General features: G+C 33.0%; 2 protein-coding genes and 1 long non-coding RNA gene across 4 annotated transcripts; 1 reads left to right on the forward strand and 2 right to left on the reverse strand.

The window, feature by feature from the left end:
* Positions 1 to 2,210: 2,210 nt before the first annotated feature.
* Positions 2,211 to 5,180, forward strand: LOC134253567 (proteasome inhibitor PI31 subunit-like; the record flags this gene model as incomplete). Its single annotated transcript, XM_062736094.1, has 6 exons — positions 2,211 to 2,378; positions 2,723 to 2,802; positions 3,239 to 3,430; positions 3,689 to 3,844; positions 4,178 to 4,237; positions 4,569 to 5,180. Coding segments are annotated over 6 exons (708 nt in total), but the record flags the coding sequence as incomplete, so codon positions are not given.
* On the reverse strand, positions 5,179 to 13,872 carry LOC134253574 (uncharacterized). Of its 2 annotated transcripts, XM_062736103.1 has the most exons (4): positions 13,580 to 13,872; positions 10,791 to 12,246; positions 9,074 to 9,221; positions 5,179 to 6,435 (listed from the first exon to the last, which is right to left on the reverse strand). In XM_062736103.1, exons 2-4 carry the CDS (start codon positions 11,763 to 11,765, stop codon positions 6,329 to 6,331), a joined length of 1,230 nt encoding a protein of 409 aa, XP_062592087.1. In that variant the 5' UTR covers positions 11,766 to 12,246; positions 13,580 to 13,872; the 3' UTR covers positions 5,179 to 6,328. The 2 variants fall into 2 exon arrangements, with proteins under 2 accessions (XP_062592087.1, XP_062592086.1); XM_062736102.1 differs by lacking the exon at positions 13,580 to 13,872 and having other exon boundaries at positions 10,791 to 12,518.
* LOC134253576 (uncharacterized) lies at positions 8,785 to 9,062 on the reverse strand. The gene is made up of 3 exons (XR_009989148.1): positions 8,991 to 9,062; positions 8,859 to 8,943; positions 8,785 to 8,823 (listed from the first exon to the last, which is right to left on the reverse strand). It is a non-coding gene; the product is annotated as an uncharacterized LOC134253576 (long non-coding RNA).
* Positions 13,873 to 14,997: the final 1,125 nt, after the last annotated feature.

Consider the following 14,997-nt stretch of genomic DNA (forward strand, 5'->3'; position numbering starts at 1 on the left):
TGTTTCAAATGTTTTGTAAAATATATAATTTCTGCATTATTGCATCAAAAGTTGCATATGTCCTAAACATTAATTCAATGACATTTTTTATACGGTCACACTACTGATGAATACGACAAAATTTTCAAAAAATTTTTTCTTCTTGAATCGGCAATTTCACATTATATTCTTGCAAAATTGATAATATACATAAGTTTTCACTTTTTTGGCCAAATTTTTGTTGATTTGCTGTCTGTGTGGTGTATTGAACATTTTCTCTTTCGCAGTAGGCTTCTAAAGCTTTTTCAAAATCTTCATAAGTATCGAATGTGTCGCCTACATCCATCCCTTCCTCCATTTTTGCGCTATCTCATTTTCCCGCGACAGCATCCTCCGATCTCTCTGGCCAACTTCGGCCGATTCTGTACCTTGGGGCGGGCCATTGATCACCCGGGGGAATGTTTAACACAAATGTATATATCAAAATATGACAAACCAGTAAAACATTTATAAACACTAATAATTCAGTTCTGCTGATAAACAAAAGTGTATTACGTTTCTAATCTAAGTCAATTGACGTTTTAAACATTTCTCTTAATAAATGAAAAAAAAATGCTGCAGCCATAATAATAACATTGAAATATGGGGATTTTTTTTTTACTTTACGATATAAGAAAGGTTAAAACTGTAAAGCGTTGTATATTATATTTATCAAAAAAAAATAAATTTTAAAAAATAATAATTAGAAACAATTTGACAAAATATTTAAAAAATTAATGAAAAAATAACTCTTTTACTTTTTAAAAGGAAAGTATACACCTCACTGAAATCAAAACATTTTGACTTCATTAATAGTCTTAAAGCGAAACCGTTCATATGTAAGTTTATATAACAAAAAATTACAAACATGTAGCACAATTTGTATAATAGCTGCAGATTTCACAATATAAAACCCCAGGTACAGTGCCACACACTAATATACAACCCCTTAATTTTTTTTTTATTTTAAAATTTATATTTATTACACTGTCTTTTCATGTTTTCAACCGAAAAATTTAGTTAAAACTTCTGTAACGATAACCGTTCCAAAAAAAAAAAATAATAATAACCTACATTTGTAATGTCGGATTCGTGCGAGACGTCAAAAATCATAATTCAGATTTATATATGAACATCAAAAATCGAAAAATTGGTAAAATTCCTATTAACCTTAAAAATTTTTTTTAATGCCACATTATTTTTATGATATTGCCATTTCACGCCATTTAACTGCCATTTTTAAAGCAAAAACCATTAGTATATATTTTACAATTTTTTTTATTGTTGCAAAAAGTTAAAGATAGCAGATTTGTGAATATTTACGAACATTCATTTTAAAATGTATACAATGTACATAGGTAATGTGCAAGAAAAAAGTCAACTGAAGTCAAAGAATTTGATAGCTGTATTTCTTTATATCAAATTTTTAATCTTTAGAGGTGTATTTTCAATATTAATGTAAGATGACTAAAATCGTTGTAATGGTCTACTTTCACTTTCGCATTATTAGAATAAAATCAGGTATTTCATTGACCATGTATAACACACTGTATATACCAACTGCCGTATGTTAACCTTTGCGGATTTTAAATTAACTGTCAAAGTCTAAAATTGTTTTAGTTGGTTTCGTCAAACAAAGCTATTGGACATATCCTTTCTCTTTATTGAGTGACTGTCCACATTTTGTACAAGGAAAGAACAGACATCAAATATGACTGCGTAACAAACTGAAAAAGTGTAAGAAAAATGCTATCAGAATGGTCAAATATGCACATCAAAATTGTCAAAAAATTCACCTATATTATCAATTTTGCCTAGAAACTAATGTAAAATTGCTGATTAGGGGGTAATCATTTTTCGGCCCCCAAAATTTTGTTGTTCAGTGCGTCCACAAAAAAGTATTCACCATGTTGCGCCGCCCCTGACTTAGATTACTTAGATTAACTAACTGTCATCAATGTCTATTTTACTTGATTCTTTTTTTTTAATTCTACAGAACTACATTTAATTATAGAGACCCAATGCTAGTTTGCCTATCTTTACAAAATATAACAGGTAGCAACAAATTTAAACCAGTGTATTATAGTATATAGGTCCCTGTTCAAACTAAGTTTATAATACAGCAGTAAAATACTGTACAATGTGGTTTCATTTTGGAATTGTTTTAGATATTGATCATCTGTACATCTTGATTACAGAAACCAAGTAATGCCACAGAGAAAGCATCAGAGAGTCTGCCTGCAGGATGGAATGCCACCCCAGACTTTTATGCCATGCGTTACACATCAAAAAATGAGAAGGATGCAGTTTTCATCCTGAAAGTTATTCGTATTGATGAAGACTTTTTGGTCCATTTCATGGTAAATAAATCAATGTAGAGAAGTATTTTACTGTAGAAAATAACGATTTAAAACCTTAAATTCCTGGAAAGTTTTCCAAAGAACATTGTTAGGAATAGAAATGAAGATTGAAAAATTATATAAAACCAATTCTGGTGGTTATTAATTAGTACCTTTATATTTTATTTAAGAAATTGCAAGTCTAGGGATTTTTCTACGAAATACTATTAATAATTGGCCCAGAAAATGGTATTGCAATTTTTCTTGTAAACAAACTAAATACACCAAAATGGAATTCTTCGATTTTATCTATAATTCACAAAGAAAAATTTATTGGATGTCTTTTGTATGGTTGATGTTTGCAGAAAGCTGGGACAGATGTTGTAGAAAGTTTAAATGTGAGGACATCAGAGTACACAACAGGAAGTGTGGAAACTTATGATGGGTAAATATTGAATAATGTAAATCAGTAAATTTCTATATTAAAAAGAAAATGGAGGATGGGTTAATAATTTTTGAGAGGTACTAGTTTTTAATGGATTGACTAGGCATGATTTAGAAATATCAATTATTGTCACATCCATCAGGCATAGCCTTGTCATTATTGTTTCTTGATATGTTTGATATTTTCCAGTAAAAGTAGATAAAACTGTAAAAGAAATATGCATTAGTATAAAATGTCTTGATCTTTTATTACAATTTTTAATTTGTTTGGCATGTTTTCTTGCTGGTAGCTACCCCGGTATATGCATTAGTATAAAATGTCGAATGGAGGAATTTTTCAAAGATGACAGTTTATGTCAAATAATACTTACAGAGCATAGACATTTACCCATATAAAACAATTTATTTCATCAAATACTTTTTTTTCCATTCTTCAGAGCATACAAGCAGCTGGATGAACTCTGTTCCCTATTTAAATCTACTGTTGTGGAAGCAGTACTAAAGCCTCCAAGTAGAAGTCAACCCTCCACAAGTCAAGAAAGGTCAAGGCCTCAAAGGTCAAGGTTAGAAGATGATGACCCCCTCAGAGTTCCTCCCAGAAGACCCCCACAGAGGGCAACTGGTGGTTGGTATGTGAATTCATGCAGAGTTGTCTTTCTTTGTAAGAGAAAGTAAAATCTCCTAATAAGTTGAAATTTACCCTTTCTAGGTGTTTTCACAACTGGCTTTAAATGCTTAGATAAATAATAAATACATTCATGCATCTAAGTTTTGCTAGTGGTTTATTTTGTGATAAATTATAAATATGTATATTGATAAATGTATCCATTAAAAGAAATTGTGCTGCATAAAAAGATAAAGGTGTGACTTTCTTGGTGTTTTAAAAGGAATGAACCAGATGACCCTTTCTCAATTGGAAGAGGTGATCTTGACCCCTTTGCTGCAGGAAGAGGTGGAGGCATGGTCTTTGACCCCATGAGGTCGGGGGCCATACCAGGGATGCGACCTGACCCCAGTGCTGGATTACCCCGGAGACTTCCTCCGTGAGTGGTCACAAATTTCACCCCCTAAAAACACTCAAAATATCTATTAGCTACATGCTTTTGAAAGAAAGTGTCTTTGTTATTATTCTTGAATAATATTGGTTACATGTAAAGTTTGAAGGACATCTTTAGATCTGTAAGGGAAGTTATTACCTTCACATATGAAACTCAACTTGAAAATCCTAAACAAAATTGATTGATGGGATGGATATTGTTATGTTATCTTCATGAACAACTTTTAAATTTAGCTAGATAAAAGAGAATCATAACTTTCTTGTGAAAAAACAGTTTTAGGTGAATCTGAAGTGAGTTGACATTTCTTTTATTGATCAGAGGTGCTGTTCCACCTGGTGCACGATTTGATCCCTTTGGACCACCAGGAACCGGACCAGGGTAAGGATATTGATTTATTGTTCTTATAAAAAAGAATTGAGAAAAATTTATCAATTATGTGACACCAAGACAGACCAATAAAGAAAGCAAGGGTCATTGATACTAGATTTTGAGTTAATGTTTTTGATTTTGAAGCTTGTATATTGATACTAGGTAATGTTATGGGGTCTCCTTCACTGTGCCTTTCAAACTTCAATTCATACTTATTATTTTTTTGCAATATTACTGTTACAAATGTATTCTAGGTAAAAGTGCAGTTCTTTTCTATGTAATACATGTATATGTTATTGATTTCCCCATATATTCATGCATTTCTTTATTTGTCTTTCAGTCCAGACCCTGACCACATGCCACCCCCAGGATATGACGACATGTTCATGTAGGAGACAGCACAGAATTAGATCTAATTTTAACATGTTTATCAACTTAAATGGAATTTTTCTGCATGGCAAACATTTTGTGTTGCCTTAAAATTAAATGGTTGCCACTGGAAGGAAGTACCTGCAGTAATTTTTAGGAGGATGTAAAATATAAATGCAGTGCATGTTTACAAATTTCTGTTTATAGAAAACTCATCACTAAGCACTGAGCAGTAGACTAGTGTATTGAAGATCTAGAGTCCATAAAAATGCATTGACACCTTAATAGCCTCAAGTTGATATTTTTTTTATATGTTGTTTCTTTGCTTTTTGTTGCTGGAGTAAAATCAATACTGAGCTGAATTATAATGAACATTTATGTCTGCCCTATGAATTATGAAATACTGTTTTATTGTCACTATGTACAATTACCAATTAAAAAAAATTAAGGCTTTATATAAATGAACAGGAAAAAATCAATTTCTTCCTAGGGTGAATCTGTATTGACATAAAAAGCAATAAATTTCAATATTCTCATAATAAATGGGCAGAATATTGATTATTAAAGCGCATGAAAGCAAAAATCGTGAGAATTGTTTTATTTTTTCAGTATTTTAATGTTTTTACAAAAAAAAGGATGAAAACATTCCATTTTCAACAACAAAACACCTGTTACTAACATTAACATTCTTCAAGGAAGAAATAAACTGAGTAAATGCTGCAACTTGATATAGCAATTGATGAAAACAATGCAAAAGCTATTTTTAAAAACATACATTTTTTTAATTTCATCGTGGATTGAAAATGTATAAAAATATGACAAATATCATCAGATTGTGTACTTCAGATGAAGTCCTGAGTATATAGATTTCTTTGGCATATTCTGAAAATTAGATTTTTGATTTTTTGTTTAAATGACTTCTATACATACCTATGAAGTTATATTTTTGATTTTACATGAGAAGAATGCTGAATAACCTATGATATGCTTTTACAGAAGTGACTCGTGTAAGATTTGAGGTTAAAGAAATATTTTTGAGCATTGCCATGTTTCTTTTCCTTTTAAAAAAAACAAACTTTTTTTTACAATTTTGGCACTGAAAGTTACAATGGCATGTGATACCACGAAAAATTGCAAGCTCCATATTTGAAGCTTTTGTATGTTGAAATTGTCTCTTCAACTTGCTCATGATATTAAAATGTTGCAGTGAAGGAGTGTATTACTCTCACCAGCAGAATGGTGTCTTATTCAATTTGTGTGAAAGTCTCCTCTCATCTGATAATGGAAAAACACTTTGCACCATCTTCACTTGTATTCCAAGAACACATCACTTCATATGAAACATTGATAGTAGATTATGGATTTCCAGGCTTTTTGACTGGAAAGACATGCATCAAATGCTTCTCTCATTGAATTACCATTGAACAAATCTCACATTTTTTCACCATCGTTTCTTTGAAGTGTGATATGATGGATGAGGACTCCTCTAGCTGCTTCACTCATTGCAGAGTGATTCTGCGTCCAAAAGCTAAAACATGAATGTTTGTTATGCACTTGAAGAGCTTTTGCTGCATCAATTGAATTCTTCAGATACATGAGGCTAATCGAAATTTTCTGCCACATCTAGATGAACACAATATTTTTGCTGTAGCAGCATAGCAGAGACTTGTCTTGCTGTACGAAACACACTGACATCAGCCCTGTCTGTAAGGATTACAAAGCAAGCTGACATCATGATGTGACCTCAGCCACTTTAGGGGGAATGTCCATTGCCTTTCTGGTGAATGATGGAGAAATATCATCTATGATCTCCCCTTCTTTACATCTTCTGTCAAATTCTGGAATGTAAAGAAAAAAGATATACTAATGTGTATTCATATTAGTATTGTGTATTTTGCTTAAGTTAGAGAGAATTAAAAGATTTACTTATAAATCTCTTTAAAATTTCATTCTCAATTCGAAATTGAAAAGTCTATTTTCTATTTTGGGCACATTGGACATACAAATGTTTTTACATTAAAGTGTCTTTAAAAATATTCAATGCTATGGAATATTTTATTCACACTCAGTTGTAGAGTAGGCCTAAATAAAATGATTGAGTGCAAAAAGGAAATTTAAAAAATTAAAACGGCATTCCATCATGTCAGAAGCACTCCAATTTTCAATTCCGGCAGTGCAAAATTAGCTTCTGAATTATGGGTTTATGGAAATTTACATTGTATGAAGTGCGCAAAATGACATAACATATGGCTTATTATCTGCTGGAGTATCTGAGCTCGTAAGCCACTTAGTAGCGGAATAATGGGAGTGCACTGCCATACTTCATTACACACTGTGCCAGGAAAATGGTAACATACACCATTATTCTCTATATCACAGGTATTTTCTGGCAGTGTATCAGATATCATATTAAGACATCAAGGTTGTATGCTTTACGAGAAATCTCTGTCATGACTTCAAACGAAGGATTAATATTCTGTTAACTTCATGGTATATTGCAATGATTTCAATATCCATGGCAATATGTTTAGTGGAAAGAATATAACAGGAAACTGGCTTTGACTTGTTTATTTTATTGATTAGATATGCATATACAAGTGTTTTTGATTAACTTCATTTCCCTCAAAGAAGATTTTTATTTTTAAAAAAATGACAAGGAATTCTCCTACTCTCTTATATCCAGCATTAAGCTGCTGAAAGTTATAAATTGTGCCAGCTGGTAAACTATGATAACCACCTGTTCCTTTGCATGTGTATAAATTCCTATTGTAATAGTTTTACTTAGGACTGAATTATCCTACATTTACCAATTGGGTTTTTTTGTAGTCCTTTAATTACTCAAAAACATTATACTTTCATTACCCAGTCTTTTGTAGTCCTACAATTGTCCAGTACTTTATGATTCTATATAGTTATCCAGGAATTAAAGATTCTTTACAGTAATCTAAAACTTTATGAGTACCCTATATTATTACCAAATACTTTATGATCCTATATTATTAACAAGGATTGTATATCTTTACTTAAAATTTTATATTATCCTATGTAATTACTCAGTACTTTGTGATTCTTTAAAATTATCCAGTGCTTTGTGATCTTATAACATTACTGAAAACAATGATCCTATATAATTACCCTCTACTTATGATCTTATGTATTTACCCAGGATTTTCTGATCCTACATATAAATACCCAATACTTTGTGATTCTTTTAAATTACCCAGTACTTCATTGACTTATATAATTACCCAACACTTCAATATCCTATATTAATACTTGCTATTTTAATAGTTTACAATTCTATTTAATTGTCCAGTACTTTATCAACCTATAAAATTTCCCTGTATGATTTTGGTCCTATGTAATTGCTCAATACTTTTTGATCCTACATAATTATCTGCTATTTGGGTAGTTCATGATCCTATAAATAATTACTCAGTCTTTTTTTTACCCAAAAGAATTACACAGTACTTTATGGTCCTATATAATTCCCCAGTACTTTGTGGTCTTGAATAATTACTTGTTATTTCCCAGTCCTCCCAGTACTTTGTGATCCTGTAGAATTACCCAGTCCTTTTTGTCCTATCTTATTCCCAGAACTTTATGATATAATTACCTGCTATTTTAGTACTTTACTTTCCTATTTAATCACCTATAGTACTTTATTGTCCTACATAATTACCTGTTATTACCTGCTATTCTCCAGTCCCTCAGTACTTTATGATCCTATGTAATTACCCAGTACTTTATGATTCCCTGCTATTTCTCAGTCTTCCCAGTACTTTATGATCGTATTGGTATATATAGAATTCCCCAGTACTTTATGATCCTATAGAATATTACCTGCTATTTCCCAGTACTCCCATACTTTCTGATCCTACATAATTACCTGCTATTTCCCAGTTCTTTATGATCCTTTATAATTACCTGCTATTTCCCAGTCCTCCCAGTACTTTGATTCTATATAATTACCTGTTCCCAGTTCTTTATGATCCTTTATAATTACCTGCTATATTTCCCAGTCCTCCCAGTACTTTGATTCTATATAATTACCTGCTATTTCCCAGTCAATATAACTACCCAGTCCTTTATAATTACCTGCTATTTCCCAGTCCTCCCAGTACTTTGATTCTATATAATTACCTGCTATTTCCCAGTACTTCATGATCCTTTATAATTACCTGCTATATTTCCCAGTCCTCCCAGTACTTTGATTCTATATATACCTGCTATTTAGTACTTTATGATCCTTTATAATTACCTGCTATATTTCCCAGTCCTCCCAGTACTTTGATTCTATATAGTTACCTGCTATTTCCCAGTACTTTATGATCCTTTATAATTACCTGCTATATTTCCCAGTCCTCCCAGTACTTTGATTCTATATAGTTACCTGCTATTTCCCAGTACTTTATGATCCTTTATAATTACCTGCTATTTCCCAGTCCTCCCAGTACTTTGATTCTATATAATTACCTGCTATTTCCCAGTCCTCCCAATGCCCCTCCTCCTCCTCCTCGCCCTCCTCCATCTCCTCGGATCTCTGTTTCTTTATCACCTCTATCGTGTCCTGGCACCTCTTTAACTGAGACAGGAGCACCTTGTCCTGGGCCCTCAACAAACCCTACAGGAACATTGAAAATTTATATTGAGAGTAAAGTTCATAGGTATATAGGCAAAGTATTTGTCAGCTTTGATTTAGAAGAAAGAGATTGATACATAAAGAATACAAATTATTCTTTAAAAAAAAGAGTCGGAAATATCATTCAAGTAGCAGTGCAATTTATGATAGAAGTCTTAAGCGCAATTCTAATAGGGGTACGGTCTAATTTTAGTCGGATTTAAAATTTAGGTTTTCAGAACACATTTTTTGTGCAATTCGTTTTAAACGACAAGAAAATTATTTGAAAATTATGTCATGAAAAATTCATATTACACAGTTTTGGATAACAAAAACGGAGCTATCTCACAGCCTATGTGCAACATCTGCCCTATATAACATCGTTTTTACCAAACTTTTATTATTTGAGGAGGTGATTTTTATGTCTCCTCTTTAGAAAATACAATCTTGCAAGTTAACTACCTCTTTGCCCATCCATCTGTGAAATGGGTCTTGGTGCCAAATTCTCTTATAATAACGATATCGCTCTATAACAGCACGCAAGTATTTTTCTATTACCCTTTGTTTATTGTCCTGCATCATTTTAAACTTTTTTTTCGAACAATGGGGGAGAGAAATAGAGTTAATTTAAATGCAAAGCAAGAGACGTTGGAATTTTTTTTTCAGAATGTCAGAAGAAGAGTGGCGGGGAACATCTTTCCTTACAATGTGTGTGAATCTTGGACACAATCAGATTGGCAAGAGTTCAACTTCCTATCTCTTTGAGAGAGATACACACCCCTAAACTGGCGACGTACTGCGAACTGAGGACGACTTCGCCGACTCGCAAGTCATAAAAACCCATTTTTAGTTTTATATAAATTCTTCTGACATAGATAAAAGTCATGTAATAAAATGAAGAAATTGAATGATAGTTTATCTATTTTTCGCTTACTATCAACAATTTGAATGAATAGGGCGAAAGTATCTATGAGTGATGGCTTGATATGGGGTTCTTCAACTAGGACGCACCTGCCCACGTTAAACGATATTAAATGATTTAATACTTTCTCAAATTCTTAACGACTTGTTATAATAAACCCCCGTAAGCGGGTCGTTTTTCTTCCACCTTTCACTACATTTAACAATACATAAATGTTCATCTGTTTATTATGAAATAGCATTTTTTAAGAATGTTTATCAAATTGTCACGTCATTGACAGGAGAGACTAGAATGGTATTACGACACTTTGCAGGCGAAAACGCAACCGAAATTGAATATGTACCTGCTACCAGATTGTGCTATGCTTATTCCAAACCACTGTAAATTTGACAAATTATATTACACATACGATATATAGGTTAAGAAGGATTGACACCTTTCAACAAATATTTCAAAACAACATTATATTCATAAATTCGTCCATAAATCGTATATAATTTGTTTTCTATGAAGAAAAATTAAAATCAAAGGTTTTGCATCGTACTTATTATAAGATTTTTTTTTGCTGAAGTACCATAAGTAAAATACATTGTTCTTTCACGTGCATAATGATTTTTTTTTAAATAATTAATTACCGGGTAGATACCTACCAATTCCGACCTCAGCCATTTTAAGGCACCTTCTATTCTCCCCTGTCTTTCGTCCCAAGTAGGTTGCTCCCCTTTCTCGCAACCCACCTTCGGAACATTTGGGGGCAGTGACATTCTATCATTTTTTAATACATCCGGAAGACTTTTAGACTGTCCGTATCTACTAATATTACATAATTCAGGTGTGTTCGATTTGCTCCTGTCTCTATGACTAGAATTAACTTCAGATTTGTTCAATAAATCTATGGATTTACTTCGAAAACACTGGGAACTATCGTTTGTTTGTGAAACTGATACTGGTTTTGGAGACATCGATTGGTGTCTTCTATCATTTGTTTCGTTTTCAAATCGGGAATGATGTTCGGGTGGCATGGAATGCCTCTCACTTTTCTTAGATTCTTCTTCTATTTTTCTAGATACCCCATTTGATAAGTTTTTATTTGGCGTAACAAAGTGTTGTACTGGAACTTCTTGAGACATCGAACGTTTCACATTTTTCTCAGAGTCTTTCTTAGTTTGTCCAGGTCGAAAGTTTTTATTAGACGTGACAAAATGTTGCACGGGAATTTGTCGTGTGATAGACACTTTTCTGGGATTACTCCGAGTGGACGAGGCATCAGACATCGTCTCCCCGGAACTTGTCGTATCATGACTAGAAGTAGAATAAGTCGAGTCCGACCTTTTAAAGGACTTGGTATGGAAAATTTCGTCGCCAGAATCAGTCTCAGAAGACTCTGTCGTCGACGATGACTTTTTCGACGACTTCGACGAAAACGTCGGATATCTTGGTGTTGAGGAATCTCCTCGAGTTCGATTTCGGTTTCTTGTGAAAAACGGAGACTCGAATATCTTCTCGATCGGAGTGTTAAAGAATTTCGATTTCTTCAGATCATATCCTGCGGCTTTGATGTCCTCCAGTAAATCGAACGTGTCCGAAAATATATCCTTATCATCAAAATCATCGAAATCACTCATCCTGAGAATTGTATTTATATCAAAACTTCATGTACTTTCTGTAACTATCCCTTCAGATCAAATATCAAACTTGTATCCGGGTTTGCAACTGCTTATTTCCACTCACGAAAAATAATTCTCCAAGTGAATAAGTACTCGAATTTTGCACCAAATATTACACAAGAGAAATCGGTCTATATTCAGAGGAGGAAGGTTACATTCTCTGACAACACAACAATGCAGGCGAGCAGACAGCGGAGCATCTCTCTTCTCTTTTACATTATGTTAATGATAAGCAACACACACACTATACAGCTAATCACTCCCTCATCTGACAACGAACCCTCTCCTACTTTTTTTCTGGAAAACCGTCAAGGTTCTTCCGTTCTCTGCCATCCAACAGTTGCCATCATATGTTGTTATTTCCACACAAAACTCAATTAACGTAATTGGTTCTGGTCGCCTCTGGTGCTTGCCGAATGTCACAGAAGTAACTAAATATCTGAAACACAGAAATTGCAGCATGGATTATTGACATATAATCGTCCCCGTTTTTAATGTTTGATTATATAGCTGGCAAATCTAATCAGTTTCCATATTGATTTCTTCTGCTATCTCTCAGAGATGCAACAGTTTTGAAAAAACACAATCCGAAATTGGTCGAGTTAAAAATTTTCTTTGAATGTGCAGCACCAAGACAGGAGATTAATCATGCCCCGCCACGCTTCATTATTACATTTTTTCTGGTTTAAGTATCTGTTAATTTCCAATGGGTAGCCGAGCATACGAGCGAAATGTCAACATCGGCTCTACCCGGCGACGGCTTACGGAATATTACGTAATTTTCCGATTCCTTAGATAATCGCTCACAAAAGATCATGGTCATCCCTTATATACTGGACGTAATAAAACGAACAAAGGTTAATAGCTGGCATGTAACCACGGGGAAGTATCTGTTTTAGCAATAGAAATAACCACACACTGTGATGGTCTTTCTGTGGTTAAGTTTTTCTCAGTAGGGCTTTATTTTGAAGGGTCAGAAACTATATGCGATTTCTGGAATTCTTTAATTGGTGTGAAAGTGAAACTTATCTCAAAATTTCATTACTCGTATTCTGGTTAATTCTTAATTATTGAGAAAACGAGAAAATGAAATTAAAATCTTTAATTCTTAAAAAATATTTTTAAAAATTTATTTAATTGAACCGCATTATACTTACCCAGTTACCTGCAGTGCATAGCTTAATTACAACTTACGATGTGCATTGAACTGGGTTTTAAAATAGGTAGGACAATTTGTAAAATGAAAGAAAAACTTTAAATAAATGACCTACTTCTGGGTGGAAAACTTCTTAACACACAGAGCGTTTAGATTATTTCTACCAGGTGTAAACAAAAGGTTTATTTATATAAACACCATTCTGTTTATTGGTCAGTATATATATATTCTCTACTGTATTAACAATGTCCAATGTACAGCCCCCCCCCCCCCCAAAAAAAATAATAATAAATTTAAAAATAAATAAAAAATAATAACATGTCAAATCTTTGAATATAACATATTCTTAACATTAATTACATAAATTTATTTTCGTTAATTAAGTTAAATTAAGTACACAATGTTATTGTATTGATTTACAGGACCAACATATGATTTATCTCGATCATGTTCCCTTCTGCTCAGAACACGTTAGCAATCAGGAAGAATCCTGGGTATTATTATTTGTTCAGCGTTATTATGGTGATACACATCTTTGATAATTCGCATTATTTGTTCTGAATAAGAGAGAATCAGATAAAACGAAAAACGAAAAAATATGTTATTTTCTACTCACCGTTTTACTGATAAGGTTACAACAATCCACACAACCTGTTTTCTCTTTTTTCTCAGATTTCCGATCAATATAAGCCGTATTTCCAGTCACGGTGAATCTGCGGATGGACTGTCATAACAATATACACATTCCTTTCAAGATCACACCAGATTTTCTGGTGAAAAACAAAATCTCACACAAATATTTTTCGCTCGTGATAATCGGATACGGGATTTAGAATAACAATTAAACCGGACGAGTCTTTATTGTAATAAGACGAAATCCTCGCTCGACATGTTTTTAAAAACTACTACATGTAAACGGAAAATCCCAAAAGTGTCAGCTCTAGAGTGGCCCTTTGCAAAATAAACATTACCTATTTAAAGGTAATAGATAAAATATATCTGATGTTTAGCGGGTGGATAAATATGTGTCAAACAAAAATTTTAATCAGTCCATCTGCGATGAAGCGTCAGTTCAGTTTTGAAGTTGGACAAAAGGCTTGAAGTTTTTGACATTCACCCTGAGACTTGACGGCTTGGGTCAATTCAATCTAGCAAATATTCTACAGAGTATACCTGCCAATTTTAATTAAAATTTGTTCTAATCATACCCAGTGTCTATAACTGCCCACGCAGCCAGGGGAGGCCATAGAAATATATCTAATTTGTATACAAACAGTCCGTAGGCGTTATAAAAACAATTGCAATTCTTTTCTTTGACGGACAATACTTTTTTAAATGGTTTCATCCGCTAATCCCATTCAAACTGGCGATTTTTTTGACAATGATTACTTGAAATATTTTGATTGAGGATTTCTTTTGTACCCATCTTTCCATTCATAAATATGTTGCCGAAATGCCAAGAACGTAAAAAATCCGAACACTTCGTGTTATTTCAAAAAGTGGGCGAAATATTCCTCTCTAATAATCTTCTACACAGTATTCAATGAAAAAAGTTTTTTTTTTTTGAATTCTTATAACTGTCTTGCTTATAAAAAAGTGAAGACATTTTCAACAAGTAATTAAAATATCTCATTTTCATTTAGCGCAAGGTGCGGTAATTATACTTTCTCTAAGACATCTGCTCATCCCACTACATGTACCAGAGATGAAGAATTCCAGTAGGATTACCAATAATGATCATACTAATCGGGAATGTGTTGGTTTTAAAGCATCTGTATCGGCAGCAGATGTAGACAGAGTCAGGAAATGATGTAAATAGACCAGTTAATTGGTGTCTGAACATCAGATGTGCTAAATATCACATACATTTGTAATCTGGTGCATAAAGAAACTAATGCAACTTTAATCAAGTCGTTTAAAACATGATCTGGTGCATGGCAAGTAGACATAAATAGACATATCCTGCAAGTACTCTAAAATACAATAGCAGCGATATACAGTTCAATGTATTAGGTATTATGATAATTGGACAGA

Source organism: Saccostrea cucullata, unplaced genomic scaffold (genome assembly GCF_032062105.1).
Source record: "Saccostrea cucullata isolate Sc308-1 unplaced genomic scaffold, CSIRO_AGI_Scuc_v1 ctg110, whole genome shotgun sequence".
In the NCBI taxonomy this organism is placed as follows: domain Eukaryota; kingdom Metazoa; phylum Mollusca; class Bivalvia; order Ostreida; family Ostreidae; genus Saccostrea; species Saccostrea cuccullata.